General features: G+C 41.0%; 1 protein-coding gene across 1 annotated transcript; it reads right to left on the bottom strand.

Annotated features, from left to right (window-relative positions):
* Positions 1-397: 397 nt before the first annotated feature.
* TAF1A (TATA-box binding protein associated factor, RNA polymerase I subunit A) lies at positions 398-15,470 on the bottom strand. The gene is made up of 10 exons (XM_075088802.1): positions 13,046-15,470; positions 11,587-11,756; positions 10,228-10,341; positions 8,822-9,020; positions 7,869-7,999; positions 6,863-7,021; positions 5,640-5,706; positions 4,236-4,356; positions 2,685-2,845; positions 398-1,544 (listed from the first exon to the last, which is right to left on the bottom strand). Exons 1-10 carry the CDS (start codon positions 13,170-13,172, stop codon positions 1,402-1,404), a joined length of 1,392 nt encoding a protein of 463 aa, XP_074944903.1. The 5' UTR covers positions 13,173-15,470; the 3' UTR covers positions 398-1,401.
* Between the last annotated feature and the right edge of the window lie 1,494 nt (positions 15,471-16,964).

Here is a 16,964-nt window from a genome sequence, read left to right as displayed (position 1 = left end):
TGGGTTAAAGGGGGTTGCTTCCCAGGGGTGCAGGAAACCTTACAGGATGCAGGGGAAGAGCATTTTTAAAACTTCACAATCTAAATTAAAAACAGTCAAAACTCAGTTGAAGACTTCCAACAAAAAACTAAACTATTAGAGTGAGGCAGCAGCATTCTTAGGGACTCAGAGCTAAACTAGCACACAGATCTGGAATGACAAATAATTGCTGCCTTTTTTTTTTTTTTGATAAAAGATACTGTTACGGTAAGTAGCTCACTCAATGTCTTAGACACATAATCTTATGATCACTTACTGGTTTAAGGCACATTTCACAAGACCCTTATTAACCCAGACCAAAATCCCAGATAAACACACTCAGCTTTTAAAAGCACAGCTGTACATAATAGCATAGCAGTACACAGATAAAGACATCTTTATTTCATTCCCAGAGGTAGTTCAAGCAGTTCATCCACCAGAGTTCTACAGATCTGTCATTAAAAGAGAAGTAGTATTTGGAAACCATTTTGTTGTTGTTTTCAAGCAAACTGGAATGCTAGTTTGTGACAACACATCAGCATTTTTTTCCCAAACACAGCAACAGTGCACGTTTCAACTCCAGGCAAGACAGCAGAAAGATTCTAGGAAGTCTCTTCTACCAAGCAGAGAAGTTTTCAATAGTTCTGTGCCTTTGCTTTTTCAAAGCACTGCAAGACTTGCTTCCCTTCTCTCTCCTGCTAATGGTGAAAAAACAATCCCTGAACTGGACACACAACCCCTAAGTATAACACGTGGAAAAACTGCCCTTGGATATGTTGAAGTGCATCATCTATTTGAACAAGCTGCGGTAGGTCTTCATGACCTATAATTCTTCTCAGTATACAATGCAAAAAATGTGACACGCTCCTCACCTTTTTCCATATAATCCAGGAAATGATCAGTTACAAGCAGCAAGCTATGTAACCCTTTAGAGGTTGAGGATGCATTTCCACACTGCACCATGTACTGTTTCTAGGTTAAGACACCTGTGAATGCCACTGCTAGTCCTGAATAAATTTTGAACTACATTCCAGCAGTCATTCAAAGCACCATCTATGCATCTAAACCTAAGGATGATCAACCCCACAATACTACTGATACAGAAATTCCACACCATAATACTTAATATTTTTCAAGACGTATTTGAAATCAATGCTGTTTGCATTTCACACAGAAATACGGGACTAATATTAACCTTATCAGTTGATTTATATTCATTTTATTATAAAATAAATGCAAACCAAATTGTTTTTACAGAAATATATTAATAAGTCCAGTACTGAGTCATCAGGGTCTGCCGAGGAGTTTTAGAATAGGACCAATACAGAAGTCAGTTTCACAGAGAAGAAAAAATGCAGCAAGAACCTTAAGGATGCCTTCTAATCAAGGTTGAACAGAGGAATCTGAAAGTCCAGATATTCTCAGGTAGGCAGGATTGTGCTTATTCACAAATTTCTTCAGTATCCGAAACCTTTTCACCTGAGCTTTGAAGCCTTGGTGTGATACATATTTAAAGTATTTGCAATCTAAGGGGAAAAAAAAGAAAAAGTTATACCATGATACAAGCAAATACAAAATGCTTTCACTGTATAAATAACATGCATCTAAAAGTTTTCAGTAATGAATGTTAACAAAGCAGTCCAAGACATGCACATTCGAGACATCACTGCAGCATTAAATAATCTATCCTCATTTGACCCAGAAAACATTCCACATATACATTCCTGTATGCTGTGTCTCGCAAAGTATTTTTCTTTCTTTTGTTTTTACTCTTCAAATAAAGTAAAATCTCAAGGAGTGTAAAGAAGCATTGATTTCATACATTAACCTATTGTGTTAGAGGCTCATACTGACACCAATAAGTACAGAAACTTCATTAAAGAAAATGAGAGATGGAACCATTTTCATTAGCCATCTGGTAATAAAAGCTGAGAGACATTTGATAAAATTTTACTGAAAGAAAAAAAAACTACTTTCAACATAAGAAATTGTTTTTTGAAGTCCAGAAGTTATAGAAAAGCTGACAATAAATAAGTTGCCTTTCAAATAGAAGTCCAAACTGGTATGTAGTAGCCATGGTCACCATACCATATTCTCATTCTCAATTTAGCAGCTGCTTCTTGGCCTGATACTCCACTTCATTTTGGCAGCATTTCAAAAGAATGCTACTAAAGAGGCCATATTCTTCACCTTCTTACCAAACTGCTGATGGTTTTCACTCAACAACCCCCTCCCTCCTCTTTCCTGCATTACAACACCCCCACAGTCCTTAAGGACCAGCTGCTCCCCAGTATTTGCTGAGACACTGCCTGGAATCCAGCAAGCAAACTCTCCGCAGTCCTCACAATGTTCACTCAGAAGCATGTTGTGCATTTTGAAAATGTGGTTTGAAGATTAAACAGCGAGCTAAATGGTATTGTGACTGCTCAACAAGGCCAGATAAAACAGAATTCTAAACCAGGATAAGACAAGTTATGCAAAATATGCCTCACTGTCAAATATCAAAGTAATGTAAATATTTTTCTCATGTTCAGCTTCAAAGACAACAATCAGAAAACCAGCATTTTTTTCCAGGGAGTAGATCAGCTGCATCCCACCTCATTAGGGCTAGAACTAGACATTATTTCTGTTGTAGGTAGGGAAAAGGAAAGAACATTTAGTATTACCCTTTCCCAGTAAGATTCCAGCCACTAGAGCTTTTTCATATGAAAGGCTTTCATTTCCCTGCCAATTCCTTTTTGCCAAGTAATGGCTAAAATGGAAGGCTGGCCACCAGTCCTTTCTGGAGTTCCACTCTTGCTTGATCCAGTCAAGATGCTTCTCAGAGCTGAAAAGAGGTAAAATATGTTAGGGAAGAGCTTAAATTGGCATGAAAAGATGACTAGGAGGCACTGAATTTTATAATCAGCTTGCTACAAGTCTCATAAATTGCTAGTATAGACCTACTGACTTCACACTGCAGACTGAAACACTAATCTAAACAGAAATAACCTTTTTTTTTAATCCCTGGCAACAGTAGCAAGACAGGAGGTGAACTCTAGCAGTCTTATTTAGACTTGGCAGTAACACTGATTATGGTATGAAATGAAGCAAGCCTTTGACTTGTGTGCCAGTTTGTCAATAGTAATAAGAAAGTTTCAAGTTTGTCAACAAACTTGTAGAATGAAGGGGTTGGTTTGTTTTTAGAAAAGGTTTGTGTTACTCTGTGCATACTCAGAGACTAACTTATCCCAAATACTTAACCCAACAACTGTTATGCAACAAAGACCTTAAAGCAAGCATTTCAGAAATAGAAACTACCTACAACAGGGAAGTGATATTCCCATAAAACAACCAAGATACGCAGTATATTTCAAGATACTCTAAAGTTGTGTCTTCAAATATAAAAATGCAGGCAAAGTTAGAGTAGCATACCATTTCCCCTAACTCTGTGCAATAACACTCCTAGCTTTACTCCACTAGATTCCGGACCTTGACAGCAGATGCTGTGTAGGCAGAGGTGGCAATAAAACAGCAAAACAGGTCAAATTAAGTACTGAATTCATCTACTGTAAATATATAGGGCTTAAAAGCACCCTGTTAGTTGGGCAAAATAAAGTCTAGACATTAGAGGCCTTCTGGGCACAGTTTGCCTGAGATGGCTTCTTCTGAAACCAGAGGCCATGTCTGTCAGTGTTGGCAAGGATACATCAATCCCTAGGCACGTTGGCTCAGTTTTTAATACACTGGCTGCATTCTGTAACAGCTACCGCCATCACACAACACACCAGTCTCTGCAGTGCCACTCGTGCCCCTATTGCAGCCCAGCAGTTCTCAAACCAGCTTCAAATAATGCACACATAGTAACAGAGCAGAAGACCCACCAACTTGGGTATTTTTTTCCCCTGAAAGAATAGCAGCGATGGGCAGCAAAAGCTACCTGAACATCTGAAAAACTCTTTCTGCATAAGCATGTAACCTGGTAAAAAACAAAAAACCACAACTTTTCAAGCGATGATCATACTAGAAAATTCAGAATTCCCCTCAAAAATTTTTTTTTCTTTCCTCCCAGTGGAAGCACCCTGCAGCCAAGCACTGCCACAGAACTCAGGGTAGGCCAGACAACAATTCCATTCCCCAGCACAGAAGACAAAGGCTACACAGTGTCGCTTTGTCAATCACTCAAAAGTGGAAACTTGACACATTTGTTTTTAGCACAGTGTATCAGAGATACTTACATTACAATTTGTTTCACCTGTCTTGCCAAACAGCTCCATGCTTTTACATTTTCCTTCCAGCCAGCATAATCCAAGCCTGCAAAAATAACTTCTAGTCCCAGTCGACGTTTTTTTCTTTTCTCTGGAAAAAGATTAGGCTGATTAATTAATTACTTAGATCAGGCTGATCTCATTAGTAAGCAATGAGTTCTCCATCCTGCCCCCCCCCCATTACTGAGGGTTCCCTCCATTGCCTTCTGCCTCTTCCAAAAAATGAAGTTAAGGAATACTTCCTGGCTCTAGAGTACAACTCAGACCAGAGGCACTCTGTCCCTACTCCCATCCTGCTCACAAACTGCTGACTCAACAGGCACACGTAGGACCGCTCACTTATCCCACACTGCCTTGCTCTCAATAGTTGCTGTTCTCAAAGCTCACTGATCAGCGCCTCCAGTGGGCGCTGCTGCTGTTCACGTTCTTCCCGTGGGAAATGAACATGCTGCCTCTGGAACACTTCAAATCTTGAGATGCCACCAAAAAAAGCCAAAAAATCAAATCTGTGACTGATGTAAAATGTCTGTTTTATTCCTATCAGAAGTTCTGTAGCAGCAGAGTTCTTAAAACAACACTTGATCTACCACAGCAGTAAATGCAGGAAAAGTTATGTTTATCAGTACAAATTTTTACAAAAGCAAATCAGGTTGTCCTCAATAGCTACAAAAAGTTAGCAAATGTGTCATGCGTAAACAGAAATGGGGAGGTTTAAGCCAGTAAGCTGTTTTTTCAACTCCCAAAGAGGAAAGCAGAAGAGAACAAGTCTTGATTCAAGGACGTTTCACCATCTGCTGACTTGCTGCAACATACCAGGTCCAAAGACGACACACAGCTTGGAATGCAATTGCTCGGCATGGAAAAACAGCCTCCAGATTGGAAGACTTTCCTACCAGCTTTAAGATAAAACTCCCTTGAAGAGGAGGAAGATTTTGTTCTTTGATCAGTAAGAGTGAACTAAGGCATCGATCCATCTCAAAGCCCCCAGAAGAAAAAAAAAAAAAAAATCAGATACCCTGAAAAGGGAATACACACCCTGGCATTCAGAGTAGGGTACCTCAGAAAGAAAACAACTCAAAACCCAAAACTTTTAAGAGTTATTTTTGAGATCCTGACTGTGCCTTACAACTGTCTGCTTTGATAGGCCTTTAAAATGAGAATGGCACTTTTGGTTTTTTTCTTTTTAACAGAAGTCTGAAAATGCCTGCTCACACACCCAACTTAAAGGTTCCAGTGATTGAGAAGCAGGGTTTGGGGTTTTTTCTTCTTAACAAACATACTACACCAAAAAGCAGAAAAGTGGCTGCAAAATAATTTCAGACTATTATTCTAGATTAACATAAAGGAAAAGAGCAAAGACATTTAAAGACTTACTTGATTTTTGAAGCATTGTATTAAAATCTATCATTAGTTCATGAGAAGGAACAATATCATGCAAGATCTGAAAAACAAAACAACAAAACAAAAAAAAACCAGATACATTATTTTAATATGAAAACTCTGAAGACTTCTACCTGATCGAGAGAAGCACAGGCTTCAGAGTTTTGGGTGTTTTAGTTAAGAAAATTGAGTAATTTGGTACCTTAGCATCTCAATATAAAGAATATCTAAGTCCATTTTGCACATCTGTGACCCTACTCTGTGACACAGTGGATGAAATACCTTGATGACTGCTGGAGAACACTGTGTATGACAAATACAACATTCTCAAGGAGCAGCCTGAATCTATACCCAGTGTCCCCTTTATAGACAGCAACATCGCTTCTTTCCTAGGCCAGTTCTAGCTCCCTGGTCTACTGCTCTGTGCATTGGACCACAGTTTCTGGACGTATCAGACCAGTTCTTTGTTTTGTAACTATCTTGTAAGAGACTAGTGTATAGAGCCACCACTAGAAAGTGCTCAGAAGATGGAATTTTATACATATATGCTACCATTTAAAAGTCTAAACTTTATGAAGCAGTTTGAAAACATCTTCCATAACAGAAGTACATTAGTGCCATCATGTGGCAAAACAGATTGCAAAATGTTGTTTGCAAGAAGCTACCAAAATCAATGAGCAAGGGCAGGGAAAGCAGGAATTTGAAAGCAACTATACAGAAGCTTAATACAACAAAAACTCATCTGCCAACCACCAGCAGAAATTAACTTCTATTTTAGCTTAAATGTGCGGCTCATTGAAAACAAGCAGAGAAACTAGTTGCCAGACAGGATCAATGTGTGAAAGAGCAAGCATCTAGTCATTTCTTCGATATTGTAAAGATCAAGCTGTTACCAGAAATCTATGCATGTTATGGACGAGACTGCTGACACAGACTTCTAGAAGATGCAAACATGTTCTCTGAGCTTGTTTACTGACTTAAAGAAGTTATACAATATATCAGTTAAAGGCAAAACAAAGACTTTACTTCAAAGACAGTGTAAAGGATACCTTTTGCTCCACCCATTAGCATCCCTCCCACTAACTTTCCTCTAACCCTCTGCTTTCCACAAAGAATACAATAAGGTAAATAATGTAACAGGAGTTCAACTGAACCATATTTTCAGACCACTGTGCAGCACAAATAATAACAGACTGTACCTACTATATAATATATACCTTCAGTGCAGATATAAGTGATTTCTTTGATTCACCATGTCTCTTCATGAACTGATAGAGGTAAACATGAGCATTGGGATTAGCAGGGAACTTTGAGTTGTAGGCATATTCATTTAATACTTGGCGGGCTTCGTTATGGTCTCCGTAGAACTCCAACAACTAAGAGAAGTTAAGTCTGTCATTAGTTTGCCACATGCTAACAGTCAAACTCTTACAACTATTTTTGGGCTGCCACAGAACTATCCAATAGCACAGCCTGTATCTAAGAGTACAGTAGTGTATTTTCATTTCACTGGCTACTCTCTTATCACAGACAGACAAAAATTCACACATAGAAGACGCTAGGAGAAGATTCCTTTAACACTTATTTAATTGTCAAAGAATTACCAGCACTTGCTCACTGGAAAGAGACATTGAAGCAGCCTGCCACGTCTTTAAAGAGAGAACTCAATAAAAGAACTTGGCAGCTGTCAGCACCAAGCAAAATTCTAGAAAATGTGCTTAGAGAAGTCAGAGCTTATCAGCATTTACAAAAAGTAAATAACTTCAAAGATATTTTAAGATTAACTATGTAATTACAAATTCTAATCAGATATTTAAAACAAAAAAAAACACATAGAGACGGCATGTTTGGTGTCTTTAATTTTTAGTGTATCCAGAAAAACACTGCTCTGCCAAAAACAGAGAACTTGCTTTCAGGAATTTAAACAAAGCAGCTGTGCTCCAATTTCTGTACCAGCACCATGAAAACAAAATATGCAAGCTGTTTGTCCACTTCTTTTTCTTGGCAATGCACAGATAAAGTCCTTTTTGTACTCTGTGCAGGCTCTGCAGTTCTACCAGGAATAACCTGTGATCTAAATCAAAGCCAGTGAGATACACGTACAGATGTGTTGCTTTTGAAATATTTTGTCATCACCCACACACACATAAAAAACTGCAGACAGAAGTCATCGTGAAAATTACACAGGGAAACACAAAAGATATCTGTAAAACATGGCCTTACATCCACATAACATTTCACAAAGAGATCCCAGACTCCAGGTATTTTAATGATCTCCTTTAGGTTCACTGCTGCCTTCCGAAAGCAACTATGCATTTCCTGTTCAACAGACAAGTCTTCAAATCCATCCTGACCTACCAAAACATGAAAGAATGCCACAAGGTTAGCTCCGCTAATCAAAAGTGATCTTGAAGTGGTGCACCTAAAAGATTATTACAGTTTTCTAAGCAAGGTGTCCAGTCAGAGATCTTTTTTTAAAAAACAAAAGAGGCTACAGCTTCCTCAGTATTGAAACAATAAATTTTCACTGCTCTTTGTTCAAATATATTATCAACCAATTTCAACTCATGGGGCATGTCAGGTAGTATACAAGACAAGATGCTACCAGCACAAGGTCCATAAACTAATTTCAATACTTAGTTTTCACAGAAACAAGTAGAGACCCTAGATAACTCGTTAACACACAGCCAGCAAGTATATGCAACATTAGACGCCATGTACAAGTATCAACTTACGTATTTCTAAAGAAAATGAAATTCAAACACAAGTTTGGGGGCTTCCGCTAGCACTCAAAATTCTAGCAGCCATCAAGCACTTACACACCTATTAAGCCACTGCTATAAGTTAATACATTCCTTCAATCATTATTTTAGGTGATGCTGGCTGGATGTAAGAAACGTGATTTGGGGGAAAAAGTTTCAGAATAGCATTTCAGGACATTTCAGAAAAACACAGGTCAGTGTGCCATTTTGGCACCATGATCGTTGCTGATATAGAATTATGTATCATCCATACCATCAAATTTTGAAGTCTAATATTTCCCTTTGGTGCCTTCATATGCAGATAAAGGCAGAAGAGCAGCCTGTGTGGAAAAGTCATCATTGCAAACCACGGCATCTACAGGAGCAAGCAAGTTGAAGTTCACAGCTCAATACAAAAACAATACTAGGACTTACCATGCTCTAACAGGACAGTCTTCTGCTTAGACCAGCTGTAATAGTCCAAAAGTCCCCTGTAAGCCTGAATCAGTTTCATTTCTTTATCCTGAATGGCTGTCTGTTCTCCAAACCTCCAGCTTTCTGCCAGGGACAGGTTTTGGTAAGCTTCATCTATTAGTCCATTACAAAGGAGATGAAAGGCATGCTCTAAACAAACCTGCAATCCAAACAGTCCATACCACAGCATTTCACATCATAAATAGAGAGAATCTCAGCAATACAGCAAAGTTCTACACAGATGTGCAGGGAAAGGAGAGAGACATGTCTATAAAATATTGCAAACATGATTAGTGAAGTATTTTACTTAGATCATTTTACACATATCCTTTTATCCAAATAGTATCTTTACAAGCAATTTTGAAGAAAAATGCAAGAATGAGAGAATACAAGTGTCACTGAGGGCAGGGAGATAAGACAAGAACCTAAATAACTTTTTCTGCCTGAAGATGCTGGAGAAACATTAGTCATCAAAAGCATATCTGCTATACAAAACTGTATACCTGGGAAGGGAAAGGGCTGAAGCTCTTGAAATTTGTGAGGCAGAAAGCCACCCGTTAGGTGGCAGACATTCAGTGGTACTTGTCAAGGCAGCAGAAAACAGTTGTCTCAAAAACCTGCCTGTCAGGTAGAGGAAATCCACTTGGGTTACACTTGCTGATCCTTCCTTTGGCTACCCAGCTGCAGAATACCTGAAAGAGGGATGGTCCTAGCACCCTATCATGCTGATTAGGCACCGGGTAAAAGTCTAAACCTTCAGTTAGATCTAGTAAACTCTTGTATAGAACTTGAAGGCCTTGAACAAATACAACAGAAAGACAGACAGAAGCATTGTCACAAGTGGGAAAAAGTCAAGGAAAACAAAACAATAAAGGTTTGAATGAGCCATCACAGGAAAAAAACACTACAGCTAGTGACAGAGGTTTCCACAGTGTAAGGCCCACTGTTTTATATACAGATTAGCTACTCAAAGTGAGCAGATAACAGCAGCAAAATTTAAGTGTAACTGTTCAGTCAGGAGCACAGTGGCCAAATTAACAACTGGAAACAAAACTTGGCAGGTGTTTACATGTTATTATATGTTGCTGTGCCATGCATGAGTTTACCTGGTTCAAGATAAAAAAGTAAGGGATCTAGGCACTTCTAAGAACAGACAATACGCATATGATCAAATATATAGACCAAACAGGATATGGTTAGGTAAAGAATAACCCTTAAATTATTATGCAACTGGTAACTCAGATGTACTCTCTTTTTTAACACTTTTGTCAGTAATACACTTCAAGACAGATTCAGAAACTAATACTCAAGTAAGCGTTCAGGTAAACACACAGAAAAATCATCAAGATTGCATTAAGTACACTCACCTTCAAATACCTTTTTACTCCTGAAGTTTTCATCTGTTCTATGAAAGAGTTGAACTCTTTCATGCTGCTATGGGAATGATGGCACAGAATTTCGGTTCCTATTCTCCAAATCATCTATTAATGGGGAAAGAGAGATTCAAGAATAACTTTAGTACAAAATATGGGAACAGTCACCATTATATACAATCTTATCAAACTTGTATTTACGGTAACAGATGAATAAAAAGTAAATTTTTTATTTGCAATTTAAATTAATACTAAATGTTGTCTACTGCTATAGTTACCTACATATTCATCTAGTAGGATTTTTATGGTCATTCAGTGGGTGCTTCACAATTGCTCATTATAAATGCAGCGCTCCAGCAAGGCTTACAAAAACTGAATTTGTCAGAAGGTTTCACTTCCTGTTACTGAAAACAGCATGTTTCAAAGTTACTGAAAACCTATGTTTTTCCTTTGCTACATTCCCACTGAGGCACAAGGAATACCTAATTCTTTGAACTTAGTAATTAAGGTTATTTCCAATTAAATGTAGCTTCCCATTTACATGCACCTGTTTTTAAGGTCTGCCAACACAACGTAACCAAATATTCCAGCAGGCCAGCCATATTGGAGCACTCTTCATTTATTTAACAACTCTGATCACCTTCCTCCTCCTTCTATCTCAGTACCTGCAAGGAGTTTTCTAAGTACTGGATTTGCTGGTAAAGACCTAAATAAGCCACTAACTTTCAAACAGATACTGACTGCTGGCAGGCCAGTGGCAAACACATTTACTGCTTTTCCATTTTAGAAGACTACATTAACAAAACAAGAAGCCCTCAATAAAACCCCACAAAACCAGCCTGCGAGCCCAGAGAACTTTTCAGGAGCACCGAGCACTCTGTCAAGAAAAACACATCAGACAGCACTGCAGATTCTCAGCACCCCTGAAAGTGAGATCAGCAGAATTCAAGCTCCAGCAAGATTGGTTAAACCCACAGCAGAGGCATGCCTATGCAGAGGCAGACTTTTGGCGAGTAAATGGACAGCATGTTGCCTTGAGCACTACCAGTGATGAGGTCTGGTGTACTTTCTGCAGCCTGCCATCCAAGAGTTTCTACATCAGCACCTGAATAGTTGCTTATTTGTTTTTGGAAGCTTCAATATCTTTTTGTTTGTTTGTATGTTTTAATAAACTGGCTTAGTTTATGAAAGTTGCCTAAATTTTCAGGTCTTAACCTCTGATACTTTTTTTAATTAAAAAAAAAATCGAGCCTTATGATTATTTAATAAGACAAATGTTCTGAAGTATTGCAGATACTTCTTGCAAGTATTTTTTCACCTGCGAAAGAACTCTGGTAAGGGACACTGGCTTACCTCTGCAGGACCCATGTATTCTTTAGAAAAGTCTTTCTCTAGTGACTCCATATAGAAGATCAGAAAGTCTGCAGCCCTTTTCCACTGCTTTTGTAGCATGGCATCCTGAATGTAACTTAAACACTCCTCCTTGCTCTTCCTGAAGTTTAATTTGTGTTCATGGGAAGATGCTAAACAAACAAACAAACAATCAACCAAGCCCACAGCTGTCATGCCCTTATTCAGATAACAACATGCCTACCAGTTCAGTATCTCTCTTATATGATCTTTCTCAGACACTACAGAAAATGACCTTAAGCTATTTCTTTTTTTTAAGTTAAACGCATCTACTAGTCTGCCAGGAAGCAAGACTATGGCAAAAGCTGGAAATATAATATAAAGTGGTGTTTTCCACAAGCAGCACACAGCTGCAGACACTTGAAAGAGTGAAGAGCCAATTACCACACACTACTACTCCACTGGAATTAGAAGAACATGATACTTTCATAACTTCACAGTATGTTTTGTTGTATTTTGGGGACCGCTCTCTTCCTTTAGTAATCATCATCTAAGTTCGTGACCCCACTGTGCTGAAGATTTGCATGCACGCATACAAACAGGCTGTTCCGGTACCAAAGGCTAAGCAATTCCCACTAAAAACAAAGACACACATTGGGAATTATTCTCTTTTGAGCACAGGACTGGAAGGAGGCCATTTACCCTTTTAACATGGACAATGGTTGAACTTCTGTAATAGCACAAAACTGAATTCTCATTTCCACACTTGTTTAAAAATCATGGCTGTATGTACACTACCTGTACGCCACAGTCTAACATGCCCCTACAACAACCCTCAAGCCACACCTTGAGCTTAAGCCTTGAGAAGCCCTGAGCCTTCTGTGAAGGACCTGCAGAGCTCCCCAGCCCACCTCCTACCTGGACACCATAGGCAAAGGAGTAACTCAAACACTGGCTTGAAGCAGTTTTATTATAGTGCATTCTACAAAATTACCCCTAACAATCCTACTTATAGGTCTAGCCTTCACACCTATGTCTAACCTCAAAGGTTCCAAGTATTAAGACAATAAAACCCACCACGAACACCACAAGGACCCGGCTACTGTAGGTAGGTCCTGCTACGCAAGCTAGAAGTCATCCAATACGGACAGGGTTGATGTGAAATGTTTCACTACACAGCGATTTTGAAACAAAAACTTCTCCAGAGGGTTCGGGTCACCTGCACCCACAATGCCGTTGTTACCCGGCAGGCAGCCGGGCGGGTGGGCCGCCCACAGGCCGCAGCGAGGGCGCTGAGGGCACCGGGAACCAGCCGCCTCCTCGCCGGGAGAGCGACACCGAAGGGAGGGGGCTGCCGGCCTCCCCCGGGGCTGAGGGGGAGAAGGGCGTAGCGCGGGGAGCCGCGGCGGGAGGGCGGGGACGAGCCGGGGCCGCGCGCGCCGCCGGGCTGCGCCACCCTTACCCGGTTGGCAGAGGTGCGGCGGTGGGAAGGGCAGGTGTAGGGCCGGCAACAGGGCGCTCCCCGCCCGCGCGGCAGAGCTCTTCGCCGACGACGACTCCGTCTCCTCGTCTTCCAGGAAGCCGTCCATAGCGCCGCGGGTGGGCCGCCACACCCGCACCACCGGCACCGCAGCGCCAGCCGCCCGCGCCTTACTGCCTTCCCGCCCGCCGGTAGCGGATGGCGGCCATTTTTGAGCCTGGCAGGGAAAGGGACCTCCCTTCGAGAAGAGTTCAGAGGCCTCCGGTAGCACCAGGCTAACTCAGCCGAACCAATCTCCGCCGTCCTATAAGAGAGGCGGCCAGGCAAAGTTTACTGAAACTCAGCTCAACAGCGACCACCCCGTCCCCGGACGAACGGCCGGGCTCATAGCGCGCATGCGCCCTGAGAAACATGACGCTGCTGCCGCCATGATGGAAGGGGAAGGAAAAATACGGTTCTGGAGCATGTGTGTTCAGGCAGGCAACGCCGCCGCCATGTTGGAAGAGGCACTTTTCCCCTAGGCCCCGGGAATGGAGAGGCTGCCTTGCCTCGCCTCTTCGCGCTTAGCCTCGGCCTCTAAAAGAGGTGCCGTTCGGCACCCCTCGGCTGCCGGCTTCGGGGGCTGGACTGGGCAGAAAGTGGCTCTGGCCGCGGGGGAGCCTCTGGCGCCAGCAGGCATGCAGCTGGGCCCAGCGGCTGGTTGGGCCTTGTCAGGTTGGGCGGCGAACCAAGCTGGGCTTGCTTCTGTCCGAAATACAATTCCAAATTAATGGAAAATACGGATCTATCCGCAGCTGTTGGCCAGCACAGCGGGTGACAGAGGGGCTGGAAGCTTTCTGAGCCCCTGCCAAGGAAGTGTACCTGGGAGCTGGCTCCTAAGCTTGTGCAGCTGTTATCAGCGCAGTGTGCTGGCTTTCATCCGCGTGTGGAAGCGGGGAAGTGAGAAATGCTGGCAAAGGGCAAAGCAGGAGGGGTCGGGAGCAGTGCTGAGTGCATTCAGTAGCGTGGCAGGGGCTATTTAATTCTGAATGTAGCACAGTTGGAGTATGACTAGAACATGACAAAAATGGGACAAATGCAACGGTTGCTCTAAAAGCAATAGTTGACAAGATCCTGTTGCCACTTTTCCCATTAGCTCTATTGGCATTTGTCTGTTAGTTTGCCATTTAGAACATCATGTTCTACAAAATAAAAGCCGCCTTCTGAAATTAATCAAAATCTTGAGCATTGTAGAGCAATAATATTGCCTGTGTTCCTTCAGAGTACCTGGATTCTGGAAGTCTGTCTGCCTTCACCACAGAATCTGTTTTGTACAAATTTGTGCTGAAACTTGTTCCTTTAAATCACTTTTGGCAAGTAACTATGCCATGGAGTGGTTTTGGTATGTGTAAAGGCCAGTTTTCTGAGTAGGAATTTACAGGTTTTTTTCAGAACAGCTGTGGTGTGTCAGGGTGAGTAAATAATAAACTGGCTCAGATTAAATGTTCATGTAATCCAGTGTCCTGGTTCAGCTGTGATCAATAACAAGTGTCAAGGGGAATAGTACAAGACATAACAGTTGTTCACAGCATCTAAACATTTAACCTCAGTATCACATCTTAATAATGACATTTAAAAAAAAATCTATGTGGGTATAGCAGAAGTTTCCCTTTACTTTTTTTTTTGTTCTTCCAAGATATAACCAGCATTTCTGTTCCTAAGTGTTCTATATTATTGATAGTTAACCTAATTGACTCACTTGATGACAAACTGTCATATAGCAGCACTTCTTTAACAGTGTCGTCTTCTATGTCTATCTTTTATAATTTGTACCTCTATGAGTGTCTCATTCATCATTGGTGTTCCCCAACTGTGGTGTCACTTCCTGCTACATTTCTGATCTTTTCTTAGGTCAGTACCCCAATCTCACTACCCAGCAAAAGTGTGCACGTTTGCTTAGAAGCACATTTACATTTGGCTTGTTATTTTTATCCTCCTGTGTCATACATGCGTGAGAGTCTTTGCTGATTCTTATGTAAACTTAGACAACTGAGCTTGTTAATGGGTATTAGTTACTTTAGGAGGTACTTTAGTGCAGGGGAGATGGGAGAACTGCTTTGTAACTGTAGGCACGTACAAAATGTTAGAATCTGTATGTACAGTGGGAGAGACCGCCCTCATAGCTGAATACGTCTGTTTCCAAGATTGGGTTTGAAGGCTGAAGGAAATTTTGTCTAAAATATCTAAATTGAACTAAGTGACATAGTTCTCTTTTATGTCACACGTGAGGGAAACCTGGGTATGTTAATAAGTGGGTACATAATTCCTATGAAATAATTGAAATTGTAGGGAGTGCTGGACGGTTGCAGTCGTAAACTTGGATCAGCTATGAGCTACTTGTTATTGCACAATAAAGGCAATGACTTATGCAAGCAATATGTGATCTCGTTCCTCTTTGCATCTCCCTTTCTTGCCCTTGTCTTTATGGCCACAGACACTGTTACCTTTTATCTTGGTCTTTTCATAAAGATAAGCTTGGTAACCTCGCACTGACAGGAAATGACCAAACAGCTCTGTCTTTGCAAGCAGGCAGACCTGAAGATCAGACTGGGAGTTAAGCCACAAGAAATGTTTATGTCAAGGGAAAAATTACTTGTCTTTCATTTGTACAGCTGTCAAAAATGTGACTTGAATATATTTACTTCCATATTGTAAATTGTGACAAAATTCACTTCTAAATTTTACAAGTTAGGCTTTCTTAGGGCTTTTTAACAGCCAATATCAGCAATGGCAAATAGGCATCACTTCATTTTACAGGATGCGAAATACAAAAATGTCAACAAAATTCCAGGGGGGCTGTCAGCAAAGCTGCATGCTACAACTGCCATCCTGCGCTGGGCCTGGAGAACGTGTGGGCACATGGGGTAGACAGATCCTCGCATTCCTGTAGCACGTGGATATTTGCTTAACCTTGGGGTAGACTGGGCTGTGAGAAATGGCAGAATGTCCAAGGTGCGTTTGGCAAAGAGGTACTATTCGTTGCAGTAGTGAGGAAGATACCCATTTCTGTCTTGATATTTTTTCATAATGTGATTAAAATATGCTCTAAATGGGAGCTGAAAATGAAATTTTTACATATTTTTCAGAGATTATGTAGCAGTAACTAAGCTTGGATCTCAGGCCTTGTACGATGGGGCTGTGGAAATGAGAGTATGGAGAGCAAAAAATCAATAATCATGATGATTTAAGAACATGCGCGATGCCTCTAATGCAATTAGCCATGGTGACCGCTGACTCTTGTGACGGGAGCTGGCAATAAGTGGAGCAGTAGGATCAACTGCTTCTATCATAGTTGCACATCAAACTACAAATAGCTGAAGTTAAGAGTGCTTGCAAATATACCATTTAAAAGGGCCCTTAAACAAACTCTCAGCTGTCCAGAGTTGTCCTTCGACATGTACAGAAAAGCAGAATCCTTCACCCTGACCATCAGTTTTGCCAAGCGCCTATTCATTTTGGGAGCAGCTTCAGAATTTGCCCTTTTGAAAGTGAGGTGTGTTGGGTTGTATTTTTTTCTGAGAGTGGGGGTGGGGGACCGGGGGCATTTGATAAACCAGCAAGAAGACTCAGTTATATTACCCACCTCGTCTTGAGTGGGACTTTCATTCCCTTTGTCCAGTCAGGGGCTGGTCTGAACGAATCACACAGGTCTGAAAAGAGGAGGGAGAAGGGGTTTTATTCATTTTTGTCCTGTATGTGACCATTGTGACTCCTACTGTCTTTCTACCATTTTAGATCTCCAAAGCAATATAAATGTGATGGATGTAAAAAAGAGCTAATAAAAAAGCACAGGTGGACACGTAAGTAGCACATCTTTTGGTTTGCAAACTTTTATAGTTAAAAGGTAGCGGCAAGTGGAAGG

Source organism: Phalacrocorax aristotelis, chromosome 3, assembly GCF_949628215.1.
Source record: "Phalacrocorax aristotelis chromosome 3, bGulAri2.1, whole genome shotgun sequence".
Lineage (NCBI taxonomy): Eukaryota > Metazoa > Chordata > Aves > Suliformes > Phalacrocoracidae > Phalacrocorax > Phalacrocorax aristotelis.
This window is presented reverse-complemented; position numbering and strand designations above follow the sequence as displayed.

Bases quoted from the DNA above. Each gene is read 5' to 3' on its own strand.
- TAF1A (XM_075088802.1), bottom strand. From the start codon at position 13,172: ATGGACGGCTTCCTGGAAGACGAGGAGACGGAGTCGTCGTCGGCGAAG. The intron at 10,342-11,586 runs GTAAGCCAGTGT...CCCCATTAATAG, and splicing joins AATACATGGGTCCTGCAGAG to ATGATTTGGAGAATAGGAAC. The intron at 9,021-10,227 runs GTGAGTGTACTT...TTTGGATTGCAG, and splicing joins GAGTAAAAAGGTATTTGAAG to GTTTGTTTAGAGCATGCCTT.